At 63.0% G+C, this 22,402-nt stretch overlaps 1 protein-coding gene across 15 annotated transcripts in view; it reads right to left on the bottom strand.

Moving 5' to 3' along the window:
* Window positions 1-22,402, bottom strand: part of LOC124502918 (uridine-cytidine kinase-like 1) — a 22,703-nt gene extending 301 nt beyond the window's left edge. Inside the window, exons 1-17 of one of the 15 annotated variants that reach the window (XM_047067547.1) lie at window positions 22,279-22,402; window positions 21,859-22,001; window positions 21,363-21,491; window positions 20,549-21,243; window positions 20,240-20,466; window positions 20,052-20,123; window positions 19,808-19,954; window positions 19,520-19,644; window positions 19,356-19,448; window positions 19,042-19,140; window positions 18,771-18,941; window positions 18,347-18,541; window positions 18,019-18,120; window positions 17,654-17,716; window positions 16,994-17,092; window positions 16,425-16,646; window positions 6,312-6,496 (exon numbers count right to left, since the gene is read on the bottom strand). In XM_047067547.1, the coding sequence (XP_046923503.1) occupies window positions 6,407-6,496; window positions 16,425-16,646; window positions 16,994-17,092; window positions 17,654-17,716; window positions 18,019-18,120; window positions 18,347-18,541; window positions 18,771-18,941; window positions 19,042-19,140; window positions 19,356-19,448; window positions 19,520-19,644; window positions 19,808-19,954; window positions 20,052-20,123; window positions 20,240-20,466; window positions 20,549-21,243; window positions 21,363-21,491; window positions 21,859-22,001; window positions 22,279-22,402 (2,796 nt within the window). In that variant the 3' untranslated portion in view covers window positions 6,312-6,406. The other 14 variants (XM_047067548.1, XM_047067549.1, XM_047067560.1 and 11 more) reach the window with 14 other exon arrangements.

The raw sequence follows: 22,402 nt of genomic DNA, 5'->3' as shown, positions 1-22,402 counted from the left end.
CCCCCCCCCCGCCCGGCCCCGCTGACCGGCCCCGCGCGGCCTCACCGATGCCAGGGATGATGCGGAAGAGGTCATTGACGCGCTTGTCCACAGCTGTGGTGAGGATCCTCACTTGCGGGAAAGCATACGCCACCGAGTGAACACCCATCTCCGCCATGAGCAGCGACAGCAAGAAGATCTTGTCCTCCGGCACGTCGTGGTCCTGCACGGTACGGGGCCGGTGAATTCCAAGCCCGCCCTGCGGCCGGCGGCCCCCTCCAACCCACTCACCAAGAGCACCCGCACGGCCATCATGGCTGCAGCGCCCGTGGACACGGTGCAGTCCATCAGGATGACGTGGTCGTCACTAATGTCCTTGGGCAGCCGCAGGTAGTGGAGCTGCGAGGAGCCGGAGTCGGAGCCGGAGTCGGAGCCGGCACAAAGCCAGGACTGCCCTCGGGGCCCTCCGGACTCTCCCCGCCCCGATCACCACCGCCGCCCCCCCCCCCCCCCCGCGCGCCCTCCAGGCTCCCTGCGCCCCTTGGCCCTGCCCTCCAGGCTCCTTCCGGCCCCGCACCTCGGGCTCCCCAGTGAGCTGGTTGGTCTGGATGAGGATAGTGCCTATGCGCACGTCTTTGCACACGGCCCGCAGCGCGGGCTCCATCGTCTCACCGGCCCGCAGGATGGACACGCCAGTGATCTGGGGGCCCGGGGGTGGGGGGCGTTGAGCAGGCCGGACCTACCGCCTCGCCTCCCCGGCTGCCCCAGTCTCGCCCCCCCCCCCCCCGGCTGCGGCCGGCCCCGCCGGTACCTGCTTCCCCGCATAGCACTTGCCCGCGTAGTCCTGCCCCTGCGGGGTCTGCACGACGCAGTCCTGCGCACAGAGTGGGTGGGGGCGCTCGTGAGCACGAGGGGCCGCCCACATCCCGCTCCCCCGCCCCCCCCCCCGCCCCGCACCTGGAAGGGCAGGAAGGAGAGCGCATGCTCAATGAGCAGCCGCATCAACCGCTTGGAGTAGAAGATGAATTCGTCACGGCTGGTCTCCTTGTCCCTGTGGGCCGGTGGCGTTAAGCAAAGGGGTGGGCGGCCAGGGGCCACCTCGTCCTACAGAAGGGCTCTCACCTGATGATGGTGTGCATGCCTCGCACCTGCGGCGTGCTCTCGAGGACACTCAGCGTCTGAGGCAGAGGGTGGCACTGGTGCGCCGAGGCCAGTGCGGCCCTGGAAACACAAGCCAATTGGGGGACTCAAGAAGGGGTGTCTCCTCCTGGCGCCCCATCCTCCCGCTCCGACACTGTGTGTGGGGCAGATGTGAGGGGGACAGTGGGGCGTGCAGAGTGGGGGCCGCCGCCTCCCTGTGGCCGACCTGGAGGGAGGGCCCCACCCCCGAGATACGCCCGCCAGGCGAAGGCAGAACAGCTGACCTTCAGGTGGGAAAGCGAGGGGCTACGGTGTCAGCCTCCCCTCCCAGCCCCAATCCCCTCCGGGCCTTGCTCGGGAGAAAGCGAAAGGGGACCAGGCAGTGGGAGGGAGAAGGAGTCTCAGCCCCCAGGAAGGGCGACTGGTCCCCAACCCCAGAACATGTCTCTCTGGGCAACAACTGAGCTTCAGGGCCAAACTTCACCCTGACCCTTCCCTCCAGGTGATGCACCACCCTCTCAGAAGACAGGAGCAAATCTAGCTCAGGGCCACCCCTGCTGCACCAGGCCTGGAGTGGGGAGAGGAGGGGGGGAAGTGGGGAACAGAGGGGGCGGGGCAGGACGGAGCAGAGGGGGCGGGGCAGAGGGCAGAGCTGGGGGAGGGCGGAGCAGAGCAGAGGGGGCGGGGCAGAGGGCAGAGCTGGGAGAGGGCGGGGCAGAGGGCAGGGGACGGAGCAGAGGGCAGGGGGCAGGGCAGAGCTGGGGGAAGGCGGAGCAGAGCAGAGGGGGCGGGGCAGAGGGCAGAGCTGGGGGAGAGCGGAGCAGAGAGCAGAGCTGGGGGAGGGCGGAGCAGAGCAGGGGGGCGGGGCAGAGCTGGGGGAGGGCGGAGCAGGGGCGGGGACAGCAGCCCCCCTCCCCCAGCAGCGCACAGCACAGCAGCAGCACAACCAGAGCGCACTCTGTCCTCACATATCCCAGCGCAGCTTCCTCTGCTCGCCAGGTGAAGAGTACGTTCGGGGAGGGAACAGGGCAGGAAACCCAAGGGTTTACAAAGAGGAAAAGAACAAAGAGAAAAAGAGCATTTAGCAAGGGAGCGCGGGCAGCCCCTGCAGCCTCCGGCTAGCTGGCCTGAGAGAGAGAGGCAGGTGGCGGACGACTGGGGGACCCCTGGAGGCTTTGCTCTCCGAGGCACGGCCCCCGCCCCGAGGCCTGCCTGCCTGCCTGTCCCCGCCGCCGACCGCCCACCAGCAACACTTCCTGGGGCTGACAGAGGCGAGCGGCCACCAGCCACCACTTCCGTGGCTGGCCAGAGAAGGGGAACTAGCCGGCAGCAGCATTTGGGTGTTTTCTCAAGTCTGAAACCCCAGGAACTGTATTCTCACAACAGAGGCTTCCAGAGGGCCTGACAGGACAATCCCTGCAGGTGCCCTGGTCTGGAGGAGAGCCAAGCAGTGATTCAAGCGAGGGCAGGATGCTGGAGGGGCCAGTGACTGGCCCTGGAGGCATTCCCAATGCAGCAGCTGGGGCTCCCAGTTGTGAACCGGGGGCTCTCCTGGTGCTTCCCGATCCCACAGAAAGCCTGGGCTAAAGGCAGGTCATTCATTCATTCATTCATTCATTCATTCATGCTGAGCACTGTGTGGGGTAGGTGCTTCCTCTGCTCCCTTGGGGCCTTGGTGCATTCAGAGCTCCTGGCTCTCTCTCTCTCCAGGGCCAGATGGGCAGGGGGCCAGGGGGCTGAGGCCTCACCACCATCTGTGGGAATCCAGACCGGACCCTCAGATCAGGCAAAGGAGGTATAAACCCAGGCCCTCCCTCTAGCTTCTGAGGGGCAGGCCTGTAGCCACTGACCTGGGGGGCACCCAACAGGGCTGGCTCAGCACAGCTGTGCCCTCTGGCGTCAGACCCCATGCAACCAGCCCCATGCTAGGGAGAGGCCTCCAGAGAGGTCTGACCAGGGCAGAGTCAGGGCTCTGTGTGACCTTGGGCAAGTTCCTTAACATCTCTGTGCCTTAGTTTCCTCATCTGCCAACAAGGACAGGCAAAAGCAGTGTGGGGGCCACCACACTGTCCCTTCCGTGCCTGGGGCAGGGCTGCCCAAGGGTGGGCATGACAGGAGAGGACCCTCCCGCCTGCCCAGGTAACAACCCAAATTCTGAGCTGCCTGTGGATGTTGGAAATGCCTCCGTCTGTGCAGACAGGTGTAGGAAGTCTTACCTGACACTGAGCTCACGCTGCGGCAGCAACACAGGGAGACACAAGGGAATGGGGTGGCACGTCAGTGATGGTAGCGCTGCTCACCTCACAGTCACCGGACAGCACAGCCCCTCGCCACCGTGCACCCTGGCCAGCTGGGCCACCCCCACCCAGGAACGGACCTGCCACAGCCCCACCAAGGGATCGTCCGAGGCAGCTGCCAACCATGGGAGGGAACCAGCTGTTACGGCCTGTGACCTGGGCACCCTCTGGACTGGGCAGTAAGAGCCAGGACTCCTGGGGCTCTGTTCCTCATTCCTCAGGCTTCCAGCACCCCATTACGGAGCCTGCCCAGAGCGGTGGGCAGTGCCCTTAGCCAGCCCAGCGCATGTAACTTCAGGTTGGGGCACCCCTCCTGGAGTGTTCGGGACACAGCACCCAGCACTGACACCCAACGGTCCCTGGAAGCTTTGGGAAGAACAGGAGTGCACCCTTCCACTCAAGGCCCAGCTCAGGCCGGAAACACCAGAAGGCACCTGTACACTCCACGCTTCCTCAGGGAACCCAGCTGCCTCCGGCCAGCACAAAGGGCCGGGGGCTGGTGGGCAGCAAGGCTGACCGAGCAGGCCTGGGACACTGGAGGGCCAGAACGTGGCAGGGGACAGTAAATACACGGGGGCTGCAGAGCAGGTGGCTGTGGATGGTGGCTGCAGGGAGGCAGGGAGTGGGGCTGGGCGGGCTGCAGGTAGCTGGGAACCTGGCCCAGCTGACTCACCTCCTCCAGCTGGCTGTGCATGTGCTGCACGATCAAGTCGATGGCCACTGTGTTCCCGCTCCCTGGGACGGGACAGGACAGGACAGGTCAGGAGGGTGACACGGGCAACCAAGGCCTCCTCTGCCCACATCCCCAGGGCAGGTGGGTCTGCAGGCTCACCCCAGGGCACCACGATGTCTGCCACACGCATGGTGGGCTGGATGTACTGGTCGAAGGCAGGTTTGACGAACTTGTTGTACTGCTTGATGACGCCCTCGATGTCTCGGCCTCGCTCGCTGATGTCCCGACGCAGCCGTCGCACGAGGCGGATGTCAGAGTCTGTGTCCACAAAGATCTTCATGTCCAGGAGCTGGATGGGGAGAGCCGGCTGCTGAGCGGGGCGTGCCACCGGCAGGGCCGGTGTGGGCGACATCGGGACCAGTTCCTGCAAAGATCTCTGGGCTGTGTGCCGACCTCGGGGCACCTTGAGGGTCTGGCTGGTACCTCTGGCTGGCAGTGTGCGTGGCTGTGGGGGCATGTACACGTTGCGTGGGGGCGCTGTCCACCAAGGGCTTCAGCCAGAGGCCACCGGATGGGTACTGGTTCCCGAGGCAGGTGGAGCCGGCACCACTACCGTGGGTCGTCCGCTATCTACGTGCCCTCGCACACACCAGGGGACTGGGGACTTGTTCCCTCCCCACCACATCCCCCATCATGGTTCTTGGGCTTGGTGAGTTCAGGTCTGGCCTAGAACGGGAAGATGTGGGGCTGGGCACTGCTGTACGGTGGGCAGCGGAGTTCCCTGAGCCTCAGCCCAAACCCGCTGGCCTCAGAACTACAAGGAACCGCGAGCAGATCTGGCACAGCTGGCTGTGAGCACAGGCCTCCCCCGATGGGCCTCAGCAGGGGCAGGAGAGGGAGCCCCGCACAGCAGGGCCTGGCGGGATGGATGCGGCTGTGCACGCCTCCCAGCGGTCAGGGGTGCGCCACGCAGACGGCACAGACACAAGGGCCCGCCTCCACCCCCGGCAAGAGCACGCACGTGCACACACGCAAACCCACACCCACCACCCCAAGGTCACTCTGACCTCAGTGCCTGCATGAGCCCCAAAGAAGAGCAAAGGAAACACAGACATGAAGAGGGTGAGTAAGGGTCAGAAGAGAAAGAAAACACAGTAGAGGCCCTGGCCCAGGGCTTGCACCCCCACCTGGAAGGGAGCCCCTCCTCAGGCTGCCTCCCCCACCAAGGGCATTTCCAGTCTCTCTGTGGGAGTGGCGGGTCTGCTTGACCCAACGTCCTGACTGGCTCCCCACAGGGTAGCCATTCCTCACCCAACACCCAGTGACTGCACCACAAGGATGGGACAGGTGGCCATGCACCTGTCAGAGCCAGTGGCTTGGCCTGCTTGGAGGAGGCAGGTTTGAGGTTAGAACCACAGCGGGGGCAGGGAGCTGAGCCGGGGTGGGCGTCCCCGGCCGTCAGCCTCGAGCCCTGCTCTCACCTCCAGCAGTGTCTTGTCAGCAAAGGCCATGATGCCCTCGAAGATGATGACGTTTGCACCATAGAGCGTTTTCTGCAAAGGAATCGTGCAGTGGTTCACCCTCTGTGCCCACCGTGCTCCCAGGAGGATAGGCACAGGCCGAGCCCAGCGGGCCTACCCAGTCTTTCTTCCGGCTGTGGGTGGTGAAGTCGTACACGGGAACCTTGACACTCTTGCCCTGCTTCAGCTTCTTGAGGGTGGACACAATGAGGTCAAAGTCAAAGGCGTCTGGATGGTCAAAGTTGAAGTTGTTGCGGGCAGCCTGCTCCTGCTGCTGCGTGGTGAGCACCTGCAGGGGGAGGAGGCAGGGGCTCTGTGTACCCCTCCCCGCCATGCCCGGGGCCGGGGCCGGGGCGGGGGCTCCAGGCCCCTCTGAGGACATGGCCTGCATGTGCGGGAGTGCTCCTCACCTTGTAGAAGGAGTCCATGGACAGCAAGACCACCCAGGGCACGTCCAGGGCCTCGATGATCATCCTGGCCACGGTTGTCTTCCCGGAGGCGCTGCCGCCTCCCAGGCCTGCGGGAAGGGGCAGAGTGACCCTGAGCAAGGGCCGCCCAGCCATCCTCCCAGAGGGGTTCCCTGACACACACAACGGAGGGGCACGAGGCTGCTGACATCAGTGGAGCTGCTGCTCAGGTAGGCGCTCGATGACAGGTCCTGCCTGACCTCCCCCTCCCGCCGCGGGCCTTGCTCACCGATGGCGAAGGCCTCCTTGGACTGCGTGCCATGCTCGTTGTACCAGGGCGGCCGCCCGGCTGTGTAGATGGTGCGCTTGCTGGTGCGCAGCAGGGGCGGCTCAGACTTGCACTGGCTGGTGGTGCGCTTCCGGGGCGAGCGCCTGGTGCCCACAGCTGGGAGGAGCCTGTCCAAGGACTCCGCATTGCTGCTGCAGAGAAGGAGTACACGCTCGCCTCTGCCGTCCTGTGTCGGGCCTGGCGTGGCCGCCGTGGGGCGCAGCCCCCGTGCAGGCACACGGGCACGGCGCGGGGGGGGGGGGGGGGCAGACTCAATTGGGGCATACACAAAAAACCACCCGCAGCCCACCCACAGGGCTCCGGGCCTCGGACCGCCACTGCCCACACAAGTTCAGAGGAACAGCAAACACAGGGCAACGAGGACTGCCATCTTGGGCCTGGCTCCTCTTTCCTCGTAGGCTGGGCACCAGCGGGCTCCATAGGGCCCCTGTCCTTTCAGGAGATGAGAGGGGCACACCAATGGCAGTCAAGACCCCGTGGAGGACTATGTTTCCTCCCAGGACACTCTCTGGGCAGTCCTCTTGTTTTATATGGTCTGATCCCTGCCACCCCGTAGGGTACACAGGGAGAGGGGCTCCGGAGACAGAAGCTGCTGACGGGAAAGCTGGGCAGGGCGGCAGAGTGGATGGGTGCAGGAGGAAGGCCCTGCACTGGGAGGCCTACAGGGAGGCCCTTGCTTCTTGCCCTCCAGCACGCTGCAAACTCCGGGCAGAAGGCAGCGGCCCCCAGGGGCTACGAGCTGGAAAACTCAATCCAGGGAAGGCACGGACGGCATCCGTGTTCTGTCCTGCCCATGCTGTCCCCCTAGTGCCGAAGGGACATGCTGATGTCTCTGTCGTTTCAGAAGGGCACGGTGTGGCTGCTGGCCCAAGGCCTCAAATCCCAAGAGCGGCAGCTCCGGGGACATTCAATTTGGCTGAGTGGCCCAGCTGGGAGGCAGTGTCTGCCTGATGCCTGCTCAGAGTCTGTGCTGAGAGGCTTGGACACAAAAGCCTGGTGTAAAGATGGCTGCAAGGCCAGGACAAGCCCAGGGAGAAGGCGTTTCTGGCCACCGCATGAGAGAGAGACTGGGCTGGCCAAAGCATCACTTTGCTGACCTGCTCCCGAGGCTTCAAGGCAGGTCGTGGCCCAGCACAGCTACTGACTATCCGGGCAGAGCCCCCGGCGGGTGGGAAGACAGGGCAGGGAACCATGTGGACGCGCTGGGCAAGTCGGTCCCTGCGGAACGCGTTCTGCAGCACTGCCTGTCCACCCCTGGTCCAGGACCCTGGTGATGAGTGCTGCTCACAGTACTAGCAGGAGAGCCGGGGATGAACAGAGACAGGGAAGGCGTCCTGGAAGTATGGCTGGGTGAGAAAGTCCAGTGCCATGAGACACGAACTCATTTATATATTTACATAAAACCGCCCGCCTGCACACACCTTCATTTGAGGGTGCGTGAGCAAAATGGGGCGCACGGAGGGGGCTACAGCCTGTGAAGTCTGCTGCCACCTCTACAACCAGCAGTGCCGGGCCGCGGGGTGCCTGGAACCGGGCCGCAGACCCATGCCCCGGCAAGGGTGCTGCCAGCTCACCCAGGCCCGTGACAGTGCCTTCCTGCCTCTGGAACAGCCTGCAAGAGCCGGGAAGGTGGGGTGCACATGTGTTGGGCGTGGGAGGAATTAGCTGAAGCCAAAGGCGTGACAGGTAGCGCTCGGGAGCCTACTGGTGTGTTGAGAGGACAACTTCAGCAGCAAGAAACCACCCACCACATGACAGGAGACACGTGGCCGCATCCTGGGGGACAGACAGCACAGGACTGCCGCTGCTCCTTGCCAGGACAGCACAAGGAGCCAGCGCTGGAGGTGATTAGCCTGTCTGTGTGCTCAGTGTCACCTCTGTGGCTCTGGAGACAGCAATCTGGAGCGAGGACAGCCCTAGGCACTGTCACCCAACAGCAAGCATGTGGGGGCTTCTGCCCAGCATGGAGCCACCCCAGCAGTGCCGCCCACACGCCCATTCAGTCAAACCAGAGAGGGACACGGTGCGGGGGTGGGGAAAGCATGCACCAAGCAGCAGTATCTCCAGGACCTGGGCAGAGGGCAGTGCTGTGTGATCTAACCCCGGACGTATTCGTCTAACCACACCGAGCACACAGCCCCCACGGCTCACCAGTGTGTTGCCCTCCCAAGCAGGCGGCCCGCCGCTCGCTCTGGAGATGACAGATGGCCCATTCGGGAGAGTGGAGCCAGCCCTGCGGTGGCCCTGGGGGTGACGGTGGGCAGAGAACAAAGTCCAGCCCCGTGCCTTCTGCGAGCACACTCCAATGTGGAAAACCTGACTTGCAATGGAGGAAGTCCTCCCCATCTCAAAGAACGCGCTCTTGTGCGCTCGTGCTGAGCATGCCCACGCAGGACCGCCTCGGGGCAGCGTAGGCCTGGGGCTGGCATCGCTCCCGTCCCCTGCTTCTCACCCCGGCACAGTGGCCTGGCCTCTCCAGCAGGAAACTCAGAGTCCCTATTTGTGAGTGTTCATTGTACTACTGAGGTAATGACGGCCACCACCACTGACAACTTCTGAGGCTCATGCTGCCAACAGCCTGGGACCATTCCAGGGAAGAGTACCCGTGCGCCAGGAAGAGCTGAAAGTAGGGCAGAGAGAGCTTTGCCAGAAACCCGCCCCGTCTAGGGCGCCGCCCCATCTAGGGCGTGTGATGGGCCGGAAAGGCATCAGGCTGGGTCTGCAGCCAACTCCAGCTGCACTGCCTTCTCCAAAGCCCCGTCTCTCTCTGGGAATCAGGGACAAAGCCGCGCTGTGACCTCAGAGCAAGCCGCACCCCATTTTCTCGGCGACACGACCTTGGAAATGGGAACATCGCACAAAAGATCTCATTTCTCAGTCAACAGATGGTCGGGGTGCTTCTGGCTACAGTGACAAAAGCTAATCTCAAACCAAAGGATTATGAGCCACAACAGAGACTCACCTGTAACAGACAGCCCCAAGCAAAACCAGACCCTGCTGGCGGCCAGCCCTGCCTGGCCCCTCACGAGCACCTACCTGGCCTGTTTCCCTGCGTCGATCGGACACACGCTACATGGGGCTGCCAGCGGCCAAGACACTGCAAAGGCAGTTGCCTCACTACAGCCGCGGGGGACAACAGGCCTGCCACTCACCTGCCTTCCGCTCCGAGGGCCCAGCATCCCGAGATCCTGATGCCAGGGTAAGCTGGGGGGCTGCTCATGGCTGGGACACAGGGGACAGTGGACAGCAGGGTGATCCCAGGTGTGTGCAGGAGCATCTCCACAGGGCCACTTAGACCCACAGTGGCCCCCTTGGACAGCTCAGGAGACACCTGAACTGTCCCTCCATGTGTGGGCAGGAAGTGCTGCAGGTGAGGAGCTGGGGTTGGGTCCGAAGAGCCTCCCGTGTGGAAGGAACAGCACTCACTGCCGGCCTCAGAGGCTGAGGCCACGGGCATTAAGAGGATCACCCGGCTGGGGGCTGTGCACTTTCCTGATATTAATAGCACTGACCCTGCTGAAAAGAACAGTGTCCTGTGGCCCTGGCAGACCTCAGGCCTGCCCTGGCCTGTGCACCGGCTGGTGCACTGCTGGCCCAGTGCTTGCTGAGGACCACAGTGCACCCCTCCTAGAACACCATGGAAAAAACTCCAGACCCCAGGCCTGCTTGGGACTGTAAAACCAATCCTCTTCTACACCCCTACAGAACAGGGAAATCTGAGGTCTCTCCTGGCCAAGTCTTGCTGAATGTCAATGCTGCGCTGAGCGTCACACTCTTGGCCCCAAGGTGCCTTCTAGAGGCATAAACAAACCTGAAACTCTATCCACCTGCCCCACCCCCTCCAGGGGTAGGCTCCAGTTCATCCCCCAAGGCCACCCAGTGCTGCGTGTTCAGCCAGGGGAAACAGTCATTCTCTAGCCTGGCAGCAGGAGAAAGAATGGGTTCAGCCCCAGCCTCAGCAAGGGTGGGTCAGCCAAAAGATCTTTACTGCAGTGTGTGAAGCGGTCTGCATCCCTAGGTCCTCAGCCTCCTTTCCAGCTTTCCTCCTGGCTTCTAACAACACGGAGGCTCAGGGAAGAGAAGATTCCAGATGGGGCTCACACACCTGAAGAGGGGCCGCTCCTGGCCGCCCAGGTAACAAGGGTGTGTCTGCCTCCCTGTCCAGAGGCACTTGGAGGCAGAACTGAACTGTCCAACTTTGCCCACAAGCGCTTCCCCCTCCTGCTCCCTGGCCTGGACAAGCGGGCAGGGGCTGGCCCACACTTGGGAGGCTGGAGCTGTCCTGGACAGGGCTGCAGAGTTGGGGCATGCAGCACCAGGGCCTTCACTGGTGCCTGACACTCTGTCCAGGTTTAGGAAGTTTGCTGGATGAGTCAAATGAGGCTGGATGGAGGAGGGAGGAGCCAGGCCCCAGTGGACCCCAGACTGCTCAGAGACAGAGGTGTCAGGGGAGTATTCTCAGGGCAGGTAGAACACTGGGGGGCTGCAGCCTTAAAGGAGCCAAAAACAGGCTCCAGAGACTTGCACAGCCCCTACCCCATTACCCTGGAAACCTCCCTGCAGAAGTCCCTTGTTCCTGCTGCTCTGGGCGGGTCCAGCCAGCCTCCCTCCATTCCCATAGCTGCAAACCCACCTCCACCAGGACCGCACCAGGAGACAGCCCCAGGGGTTCACTGTTATCACCACCATTCTCATTTACCCATCAGCATGTCCAGTGCTAAGGGAGTTGGAGTCTCTGTCCTCATGGAGCTAACCCTCTAGAGGGGCAAGCAGACAAAACACAAGGGCAAAGTGGACAAACCATACCAGTGCGTCCGCAATGATGTGGAAGAAGCTGGAAGGGTGGTCAGGGAGAGCCTTAGCTCAGGGGCACTGGCACATACACCTAAAATGCCAACCAGACCCAGCTCCGGGGCCCTTGGGGGGTGTGCAGGGACTGTGGGGGCAGCACAGAGGAACAGCCCTCAGGACACCAGCCAGCATCAGGGACAACCGTGAAGTCCAGAGGCAGTTCCAGGGTAGACCCCATGGGCCTCTGGAGAAAGCGTGCTGGAGTCTCCACTTACGGCTCCCAGGTCCTGGCTCTCTTCCTACGACCTATGCTTCCCTGGACATCATGGGGGGGGGGGCACCCAAGCCCACTACATGATTCTGCACGCAGGATGGGGCCCTGACTGCAGCTGCCACCTATCTGTGTCCTCAGGGAGTGCTTTTCTCAAGGGCCTACCTAGCTTTATCCTCTCTGATCTTGGGCTACCTCAAAGATTCTTTGGAACAAGCAGGTGTCACAGACTCAAGTCCTCCAAGACTCACCCTGTGCCAGGCATATAGTCACTTTTTGCTGGGAAGGTGTGAGATGGGAAGGACACACAATGCTCCTCAGGGCCTGGACAGCCTCCTGCGATCTGGCGGCTCCTGAAGGAGAGCTGTCATCGCAGGGCAGCCCCGCCTCATCCCTTACCCCTCCCCCCCCTCCCGCCCCTCTCCTCCCTCCAAGAAAGAGGTTGCCCTGGCACCCAGACCATTCTGGAGGAATCCAGGCACACAGCATTTCTGCCTTGGAGAGATCACCCAAGTCCCGAGATGAGATGCCCGGGCTGGAACCGTGGTTTCCTTGGACCCCCACAACCTGCGGCCCTCGCAGAGCCTTCCTGAAGCGACAGTTTAGACCCGGAAGTGCAGGGGGCTGCTCCGGATCGCGGCTCAGCCACCGCCCCCTGGTGGGCCTGGCCCCAGGAGCTCAGTAGGAGCCCATTTCCTCTTGGCCTCTTCCATCTCCTCAGTCAGGGTGACAAAATGGCCCTGCCCCCGCTCTACCCTTCCAACTTCAACTCTTGCAAAACCTCCCCAGAGCCTGGCGGCACGGCACAACAGGTGGGGCAGGCGGAAGGCAGCAGGCACGATCTACCCCAGACTCACGAACCCTGGCCTCTTAGGTGGAGCAGAGCCTGAGTCCCGGCGGATTCCAGAACACACTGACCACCTCAGATGCTCCAGCCCAGGGGCCCTCCCCGTCCCCTCGGGACAGACAACAAAGTCCACGCCAGCTACGTGCAGAATCCGCTTTATCCGCAGAACCTCGGACTGGGCGCCCGGCAGGCCCTGCCCATGAACCCGGTGCCGCCGGCCAGCGAGGAGCGGCGGGGCGGACACGGTCTCACCTCCGGGCTCAGCGCCGCCGGCCCCGCCAGGCCCGGAGGAACCTCCCACCGCGGCCGGGGGCCCCCCGCGTGTCCAGACCCAGCCCGTCGAGGTCGCCCTGCCCGCAGGCGGACGCCCCACCGCACCGCGGGCTCCGGCTCACACGGCGGACGCGAGAGGGCGTGCGCGGCCCCCAGCCCGTGCTCGGCGGGGCGCGCCTACCGGTCCTCGCACGAGGCCTCGCTCCTCTCCGCCGGCCGGTCGGGCCCGTCTCCCGCCGCAGCGGGCGGCGGAGGCAAGCGGGGCGCGTCAGCAGAGGCTGGGGGCGCCGCCATGGAACTCTGAGGCCTCTCCGCGGGCCGCGTCTCCGGGGCTGGCCGCCGGGAGTCGTAGTTCGGGGCTTTGCGCCGCACACTCGCTGGCGCGCCGTGCGGACTACAAGTCCCACAAGGCCGTGCGGCTGTGCGTGCCGGGACTCGTAGTCCGGCCTCACCCGCTGCGAGCGGGCGGACCGGCGTCGTCTGCGGGGAAAGATCCCACCCCGAGCTTTACCACAAACTCAGCAGCACAAAGCCCCTGGAAAAAAATCAATAAACATTTATTTGATACAGTCATATTTAATACATACAGTTGATGGCCCACCCCCGCGCCACATGGGGCCGGGAGGCGGGGACGAGGACCGGGGACAGATGGTCACAAGGCGGGCAGGGCCCGAGCTCACCGTCAAAACATCTTGCAAATAAACACTTTGTAGATAGAATATATATGTATATATACGGTTACAAGTGATAGCTGGAACCTCTCTTCCGAAATGCACTTATGTACGGAGAACCGGCATTAAAAAACCCAAACCAAGAAACCCAAAGCACAGGATGTGTGGCTGCCAGGCCAGAGGTACTGGCCGGCGCCCCCCCCCCCCGCCCCCGCCCGCGACCCCCAGGCCTCCAGGGTAAGCCACCTGGGGCCCATCGAACTGGACACACCGGGACAGCCCTGCCCCCCGTGGGTCAGGGTGCACCCATTCTCTCCCTTCTGAACCAGAGGGACAGGAGGGGGCTACCGCTGGGAGGGCCACTGATCACCTCACACCAGGATACACCCTCAACTGCCTTTGCACAAGCAAATAAAGTGCATCCTATTTTTGTGTGAAGTGTCAGCCCCTTCAGTCGGGCCGTTCCTGTTCTCAGGGCAAGGGTGGGTGGGCTGGGCCAGAGGTAGATCTTCAGAAAGGGACCTGGCATTGTGCCCTGGGCTTGGGTCTTGGGCAGGGTTCACGCCCACCATGCCCTGGGGGTCTGCCACTCCAGTCCCTCTCACTGAAGGTGTCAATCAAGGCCAGGCGGTTACCTGGCTGGATTCCCACCAGAGTGGGAGGTGGGCGGATCCCGCTGAGCCGCCCAGGGCTCTGCCCACTTCGGAGGAGGGCTCTGCCCACCAGCTCGCCACTGCCACTCACCAGAACATGGGAAGCAGGAAGGGAAGAAGGGAGAGAGGGGTCCGACCCAATAGTCACTTTTGGCAGCAGCCCCCCACACCCACTTTAAAGACAAAGAAGGGGGTTAAAGTGCTAAACATCAAGTTATCCAGGACCCCACCTCTTCCCACACATCTAGGCAGGGTTCCCAAACCAGGGACCAACTGTGGACTTCAGGGGGTGACCTGGAAACTCACCCCCCAGCAAAAAACCAGCCCCCCGTTCCCCAAGGGCCAAGTACCTGAGAGGCTGGGGCGGGTGGCCGTCCCCAGCAGAGGTGTTGAGGTCCAACCTCCTCCAGCCATTGGTGACAAAGACAAATGCACCTGGGGCTCCTGCCAGCACCTGCATCCCCTCCCTGCCCAAGGCTGCCCCCCCCCCACAGTGGCTGCCTGACCCCACCTCTGCCTCCACCAGCTGTATTACCATAGTGACACCCAGGAACACAGAAAAGTCTTTCTGCCCACACTGCCCTCCCTTCGTGTTTGACACTGGATCACATCCATCCGTCCATGTCTCCAGTCTTCGATCAAATCAAGGTGTGTGTGAGTGGGGGTAGTCCAGGTCTCTACACCCCCCTCCCTAGCACACAGGCCGGGGTTGCCCAAGAGCCTTTTGGCCAAAGGAAGGGAACTGGAGACGGGCAGCATGACCAGCCCCCAAACCCCCCCGGAATCTGTCTCCCTACTGCAGGGCCAGGAGAGCCAAGCCTGGCTTAGGGCCCCTCCTCTCCTGTGACTAGATGAGGACGGGAGCTGAGGGGCAGAGAGGTGCCCGGTCAGCACCGCCTCCCTGAGCAGGGGAGAGACACCCCCTCAGCCCCTAGATCCACCGTCGGCACCAGGAAACCCTTAGCACCAAAATGTCGGATTGTTGTTTTTGTATAAAAAACAGAATAAAAAAAAGGTTGTTACTTGTCACAGCAACAAGACTGGCATCCACTACACCCAGGAGATACACGCACACGGGCAAATATCAAAATTCACATCGTCCAGGATCGGCAAGGCCGAGCCCTCAGCCCACCCTCTACCCCCCAGTGGGAAATAACCTCTGTCCAAACCCAGTGGCTCTGAGTACCTTCCTCCTCCCTACACTGCCGAAGCTGGAAAGTGGGGCCCAGGGAGGAGGCCAGAGGCGGTTTGGCCACCTCCTGTGGGTGCCCTGGACTCCAGCCTGAACCCTGGTCAACCTGCAGACCTAGCCATGCTCTGAGCCCCAAAAGGGCCAGCACAGAGCTGCCACCAACACAACGTGACCTTGGCCAAGCCCCCTCCTGGCCTTCAGCTCTCATATCGAAAGACCATACAACCAGAAACAAAAGGGCAGGTAAAAAAAAAAAGGGGGGGGGGAGGAGACTCCCATGGGAGCTTAGCCACAGGCCAACCCAGACCAGCAGACAGAAGGCTGATTCCCACAGGGATTACTCCTCAGAGCTGGGCCCCAGTTCCATGCCCCACATGCCTGTGGGCCCCAGACCAGACTGGCCCATCCCTGACCCACTGGGCTGCCCCAACCTAGAGCAGTGGTCTTAGCAAAGCTGGAGATTGGAGGCAAAGCTATGCTCCATGTGACCCCTTCACCGCCCCCCCCGCCCCCCCCCCCCCCCGCTCCGGCAGCCCTGCAGGTGAGAGCAGAACCCTCCCCCTGCCCCAGGCAGGGAGCACCCATGAAGACAGGATGGCAGGAGAGCCCACGAACAGGGCCACCTCCACCCACCGTGACGGACAGGGGCCAGTGGGGCAGGGGCCCGAGCACAGCAGGGGTCACACAGGCAGGGGAGGGTGGGCCTGGAGAGGTAGAGAACAGAAGCAGAGGAGCCAAATGTGGAAGGACGAGGGAGGCCACGGTAGGGCGGCTGTCTGGTCAGCATGGTAGCAGTCAGACTCAGGGTCTGTCCTGGGAGGTAGCTGGGGGTGCTGGGGTCCAGTGTTGGGTAGAAAGGTGAGGCTGCTCAGGTGCCCTCATCAGCCCAGAACCATGGGTCACCGAGGACCCCCAAGCCTTGGGCCTGAGAAAGCAGACGGGGCCGGGAGCTTACATGGTGAAGGCCATCTGCCTGCCTTGCTCTACCCCGTGGCGCTGAGACCTAAGCCACAGGCCCTCTTCCTGCCCATCCAGGGCCCCAGACTCCACCAGGCCCATAAATGTCCCTCCAAGCTATTGCACTTCCGTTGCTGCCATGGGCCTCCCCCCAGAGAACCAGCCCAGGTGTGCCCTGTGCAGCCTGCACACGGGAAGGGCCGTCAGGAAGGAGAGAGGGACTGGCTGCCTCCGCTGGACAGATGAATAGGCAGGGGTGGGGGGTGGAGAACTGGAGGGCAGGAGGTCCTGGAGCTAGCTACCCCCACCCTGAACAGAGTGGGCTTGGTGTCCAGTGTGGGGACCAGGCCCCACCCACCTGCCAGCCACTCTGCTCACTTCTCAGGAGCTTTGCTGGCTCCCACCTTCCGGCCAGTGGAGCCCCGGGCCCCTTTGTCTCTGCCTCCTGGGGGCCAGTCGTCTCGACGTGGGGGCATCTTGGGTGCGGGCTCCTCAGGGGTCCGCTCCTTGGGCTTTCGGCCTCGCTTCTTCCCACCTGCCAGACTCTTCTTCTCTTCCTTCTTGGGTGCCAGTGAGTCCTGGCTCCTGTGTTTGGGAAGTGGGTCAGCCGAAGTACGGAACCAGTTCTGGAAAGAAAAACACCGCAATGTAGACCCCGAGGCAGGAGGATGCTAGGCACTGGGGCCAGGCAGGCCGCTGCGCTACGGTGCCTCCTGCTCGGGGTGCGGTGGAGTGGTGCCCAAGCTCCTCCCGTCCTCCAGGGAAGCCAGAAGCCACTTTGAAACAACCCCACCAGATTTCTTCTTTCCTTTTCTTGTTTTTTTTTTTTTTTGAAACCACCAGATTTCTCAACCTTGGCTGCTTGCTCAAAGGCCACACAAGCTATTACCCCACCATTCCCGCCCTGGCCCAATCCCCTGCCTGGGGCCAGCCCATCTGCTGCAGGCTCAGCAGGTGTCTCAGCCCATCCCACCTCTGCATGGGTCTTGAGGATGTGATACTTGACGCCACTCTCAGAGCTGAACTCCTTTGGACACAGCAGACAGCAGTACTTTCCCACCAGGTGGTCTCCCTGCAAGGCATCAGGCAGGCCAGCCCCCAGATATTGGACCCCACCCCACCCCTTGGAATACCAGAAGCACCAGATCTAAGCAGGGAACCCCGGCCCTCTTCCCGCACCTGTGTGGCTATAGGGTCGGGGCAGCAACTACAGCTCATCTTGTTGGGTGCTCAATGGGTGAGCTTAGGGACCCATCAAGGCTTCTGTGTGGCAGGACCTCTGAGCTGCCCCCGCTGCAGGGGAGGTAAGGGATAAGGAGAGGATGGGAAGAGGAACGTGCCTTGGGGAAGGGCTGCAGCCTTGGCCTAAGGCCCCTCACCCCAAGCCCAGGTCCACTGTGCCTGCTTACACCCACACAGACGAGAAGCCCCTGTGGGCAGAACAACTTGGGCCAATGGACTCGTGGATAGGGTTGGAGAATGCTGAAGTGTCCTGGGCTGGGCTGGCCATCGGGCACTGGCCGGTCCCTGCCCCACCGGGGTGGGGTCACACACCCAACATGCCGGAGCCCCTAAGGGTTGGCTGGGAGTGCAGAGCACCTACCCCACCACGGGAAACGGCCAGGGGACTGACCTTGCTGCAGCTGGCGAGATGGGCCTTAAGGCCGGACACACTGGAGTAGATGGCTTCACAGCACTGGGGACAGGAGACAACGGTGGGGGAGGGCCTCCCAGCAGATGTCCCCACACAGACACACGCGTACCCCTGGCTGAGGGATTATGGGGCCTCTGGGGTAAGTGGGGGGCTTGACCCCAGGGGTCCTGGGATATGGGCAGGCTAGACCTCTAAAGCTGAGATTATGGGGCTCCATCTAAGGACCCTGCAGGGATCACGGGTTGGCTGATCACTTGGAGACCTCCTACCCAGGGCCACACCTGGGCTCTTTACTCCTCAGCCCCAGGGTCCCCACACCCACCCACCAGCCTGCCCCAACTCACGTCATTGGGGCAGTTGACGTGGCCTTTCTCCTTGACTTCATTCTTCCACGCCTCCAACAACTGGGGGTTAAGTGTGGGGAGGCCTGGCCGAGTATAGTTGAGCTGTAAAAGCAGGTGAGCACCAGGGTGAGCCCAGGGGGCCTGTGTTAATGGGAGGCTACCGAATGCCAGGCCAGAGCCGACCCCACCTGCTCCAAGGACCTGACTGTGCCCCCGACAGATGGCAGATGTGAACCTGGAAGGCCAGCAAATGGGCCAAGTTGCAGGGGCGGGGCCGCTGCAGGGGACCCCCAGCTAGGTCACACCCTGTTCGGGGACGGGAGCTCACCCGGGCAGTCTCAGGTACTAAGTCATCCTTCACCCGCCGCTTGGTCCAGTCTCGAGCCAGTTCGTCCTCTGCAATCTCTTGCAGGTGGAACACGGCAACCTGGGCTGACGTGCGGCGGATGCGGCCGCTGGGGGTCCGCTCCACACCCAAGAGGTCCTCAGTTTCGGGGGGCTTGTCCTCAGGCTCCTCAGGCGGCTGCAGAGCAGGAAGACAGGGTGAGCAACAGGGACCAAGTGGCACGGGGTGCAGAGAGACAGAGGTACGTGCCCCAGGCAGCGAACACGGGCACTCGGGGGTCCCAGGCTCGCCAGGCCCCATGCACGTAGTCCCCAGAAAGGGAAGGGGGAGCACACACAGCAGACGGCACGCGACACACATGCTTGGTACCCCAGGGGCAAGAGGACCCAGGCCACAGGCTGCTCACCGGGGCCGTGTGCTCCGAGCGCATGTGGTAATCGTGTCCGGCCTTGGAGCGGTAGGTCTTTCCACAGTGGGTGCAGGGAAAGGAGGGGCTGTCCACTTCACAGGGAGGCTTTCCGCAGCGTCGCTGGTGGTACTGGTAGCCCATGAGGCTGGAGAAGGCGGCCCCGCAGCCCTGGGGTCAGAGTCGGGTAAGCGGCCAGCAAGGGGCTGTGTCCCATCCCACGCCCAGCGCCCCGCGCAGTGCGCCCCGCCACCCCCCCCATCCCACTGACCTCCTGGGGGCAGCGCAGCCTCCCCATCTGCTTCAGCACCTTGCGCAGCCGCTCCCGCTCCTCCTGCTCACTCCCCTCCGAGGCCTCGGCGTCAGAGGGCTGGGGGGCAGGCCCAGCCTTAATATCCCCACCACCACAGGGCCCCTGCCCCAGCCCAGGGGTCAGGGCCACAGGTGTCCAAGGTCGGGCACGGGAACCACTAAGTTCTGCTGCCACGTGGGGGGGGACGAGAGGTCAGTGGGCAGGGCAGGCAGGGTGGGGTGGGGTGGGGTGAGATGGACTAGGAGGCTAGCGGCTGGTGGGTCAGGGCATACCTTGGCGCTGTGCTCCGCCATGGTGTGGTAGTTGAGGCCGGCCTTGGACTTGAACTGTTTCCGGCAGTGCTGGCACTTGAGAGCATCCTGCAGCTGCAGACATGCCCCTGTCGTGAGAAGCTGAGTCTGGGCACTTCCCCGCCTGGGACCCCGGGCAGCCTTACCTTCTGACACACCTCCATGTGCTTCTTAAGCCCCACGAGGGTCTTTCGGGTGACCACGTTGCAGGTGGGGCAGACAGCCTCCCCCCGTTCATGGATGGCCCGCTGCCACTGCTCCTCAGGGCCACCTGTAGGGCAGGGCCAGGGCCTCAGGGGCTGGTGGGGGCTCCCGGACGCCCTGGATGCCAAGCACAGGACCCACGGTCCACACTCAGCCCCCAGTCCCTGTGGTCCAGGATCTGCCCCAGAGTTGAGATCTGTCCTGGGCCCTGCACATGGCAGCCCCCCCACCTGGAGCTGGGTGGGCCGTGGGGGCCGGCACGTCCTTGCTGACCGTGCTAGCAGGAGCCAGCACCTTCTTGCGCACATCCTCGGGGCCCGGGCCCTCCTGCTTCTTGGCACGGTGCAGGCGGGATTTGTCCTCTGCCTTGGCCAGGCCTGCGTGCACATACAGGATGGGGCAGGTGTGAGCCAAGGGTGCAGGCACACTTGTGCATGTGTCGAGCCCCAGATGCTGTACTGGCTAGGGCCTCACCTTTGAGTCCGAAGGTCCCTGAGATGGACGGCTGCTCCCCTGTAAACTTCTTGGGTGTCTTCTGTTTCCTTCCTGACTCGGGGGAGAGAAAACAGGGCCCAAGGTTTCTGGTCAAATAACCGTCGGGAGGCCTGGGCCAACAGACCGCTACCCCCACCCCAGCCACTGCCTCCCCCCTCTCGTCTTACTGTGCTTTGTGCGCTCCGCTCCCTCCTCAGGTGGGGACACAGGGCCTGTGGCCCTCGGTGCCTCCTTGCTCCCCAAGGGCCTGCTGCCCAGAGAAAGGGGGCTGCTGCCGGGGTCTGTGCTCAGCTGGAAGGCCGAGGTGTGGCCCGTGGTGGATGGGCCATACTCCCCATTCTCCGGCCTCGCCTGCTTTGGCAGGATGGGGCATGCATCCAGGCTGTCCGCAGCCCTGCAGGGAGCAGGCAGGTGAGGGGCAGGAGGGCCCACTTCTGACCCTGTTACCACCTCCAACCTGGAAGGAGCCCCCGTACCTTTTCTTACCACTGCTCCTCCCTGTGGCTCGAGGAGTTTTGTTCTCGGACTTGGTCAGCAGCACCATTTTGCAAGGTGGTGTGTGTCTGCTGATGGCAATGGGCCTGCTGACCGTCACTGGCTTACTGACCACAATGGGCCTGCTGACCGTCACCGGCTTCGTGACTGGCATGGGTTTCGTAACTGTCACAAGTTTTGTCATCGGCACCGGTTTGTTGATGGTCACTGGTTTGGTCACCGGCACGGACTTGGTGACTGGCACTGGCTTGTTGAGACTCACTGCCTTGGTGACTGGCACGGGTTTGGTGACCGGCACGGACTTGGTGACCGGTATGGGTTTGGTGACCGGCACAGGCCTGCTGACCGTGATAGCCTTGGTGACCGGCACAGGTCTGCTGACTGTCACTGGCTTGGTGACCGGCACAGGCCTGCTGACCGTCACTGGCTTGCTGATGCCGATGGGTTTGCTGACACCCACGGGTTTGCCAACAGTGACAGGTTTGCTCACTCCAATGGGCTTGCTGACCCCAACGGGCCGGCTGATAGTGACCGGCCGGCTGACCGCCCCAGGCTTAGGGGCAGGCAGGGGTCGGTCCATGTGGTTCCAAATCCGGTGCTTCTCCAGCTGGGTCTTGGAAGTGAACGCAGCCTCACAGAAGGGGCAGGGAAAGGTCAGCCTTTCTGAGATGGCACCCTGGGTGGAGAGGGCAGGCATGGGATGGCAGCCCAGGCCTCTGCCCAGACACACCCTGAGCAGACAGGTGGGGCAGGGCGGGCCCCAGGCCTCTATTTCCCTGCCCCACAGCCCCTTACCCCTTGGCACCGCTGGTAATGGTACTTGAGCCCGTAGATGCTGGGGAACTCCAGCCAGCACCCTGAGTTTGGACACTTCACCCTTGAGTGCGCCTTGAATTCGTCTTTCCACTGGTTCATCAGGGAGAGCTGGACATGGAAAAGGTGAGGCTGCTGACCCCTCAGCCAGCCAAGTCTCTGCCAACCCAACCCATGCCCAGCCTCCGTCTCCTCCCCAGGCCTGCAGGGCAGACAGGCTCCAGGAGCCCTTCAACCTCAGAAGTGCAGCAAGATTCAGGCCACCCCAAGCAGCGATGCTGTACTTGACCTGTTCTAGGAACCCCACAAATGTGACCCACTGGGTCCCAGGCCGCACCATGAAGCCAGAAAGCACAGAGCGACCTCTGACGCAAGCTGAGGGCTTGGGGCCGGTGTGTGAAAAGCAAGCAAAGGCAGGGTGGTGGCCTTGACAAGCAGACCCCAGCATGAGTCCCACCCCCGCCTTCAGGGAGCTCACAGGAATGTCTCGGAGGGCCTGGTTCTCGGCTTTCGGACGCCCCTTTTTCTTCCCTTCCGTCCTGTCACTGGCTGGACTCCCCGGGTCAAAGCAGAGTGGGCCCTGGCTGGGCACTGTCTGCCCGCCCCGGACCACCGGCATCCCTGCAACACATGATATGCCAAGGCTTGGAAGCTGCCTCACCTGCCACCCAGGGGGCTGCTCAGGCCTGGAGGAAGCCCCACTCCCCCCACAGCGAAGCATGGGGAGTGGGAGACTGTGACTGTAGTCAGCCTGGGACAAGAATCCAGGGGCCCAGGCGGCCCAGCTGAGCACCCAGGAACTAGACTACTGGGGGAGCTGGGAGCTGAAAAGGAGTCCCACAACCAGTAGCAGCTGCCTGTGGTCACCTGGAGTTGACCTTGGCCTGATCCCTCTTACCCAATTTTGGTGGGTCATGCAGCACAGGAAGTCGGACTTCGTTCCGGCCTCCATCCTTCCCAGGTCCACTCTTGGTAGATCCTGGGAGCCGGCGGCCTCCTCCAACACAGAAGGGATCGGTCAT

Source organism: Lynx rufus, unplaced genomic scaffold (genome assembly GCF_022079265.1).
Source record: "Lynx rufus isolate CCGP_SWC_20201006 ecotype Redwood Valley unplaced genomic scaffold, mLynRuf1.p SCAF_8, whole genome shotgun sequence".
NCBI classification, from domain to species: domain Eukaryota; kingdom Metazoa; phylum Chordata; class Mammalia; order Carnivora; family Felidae; genus Lynx; species Lynx rufus.
This window is presented reverse-complemented; position numbering and strand designations above follow the sequence as displayed.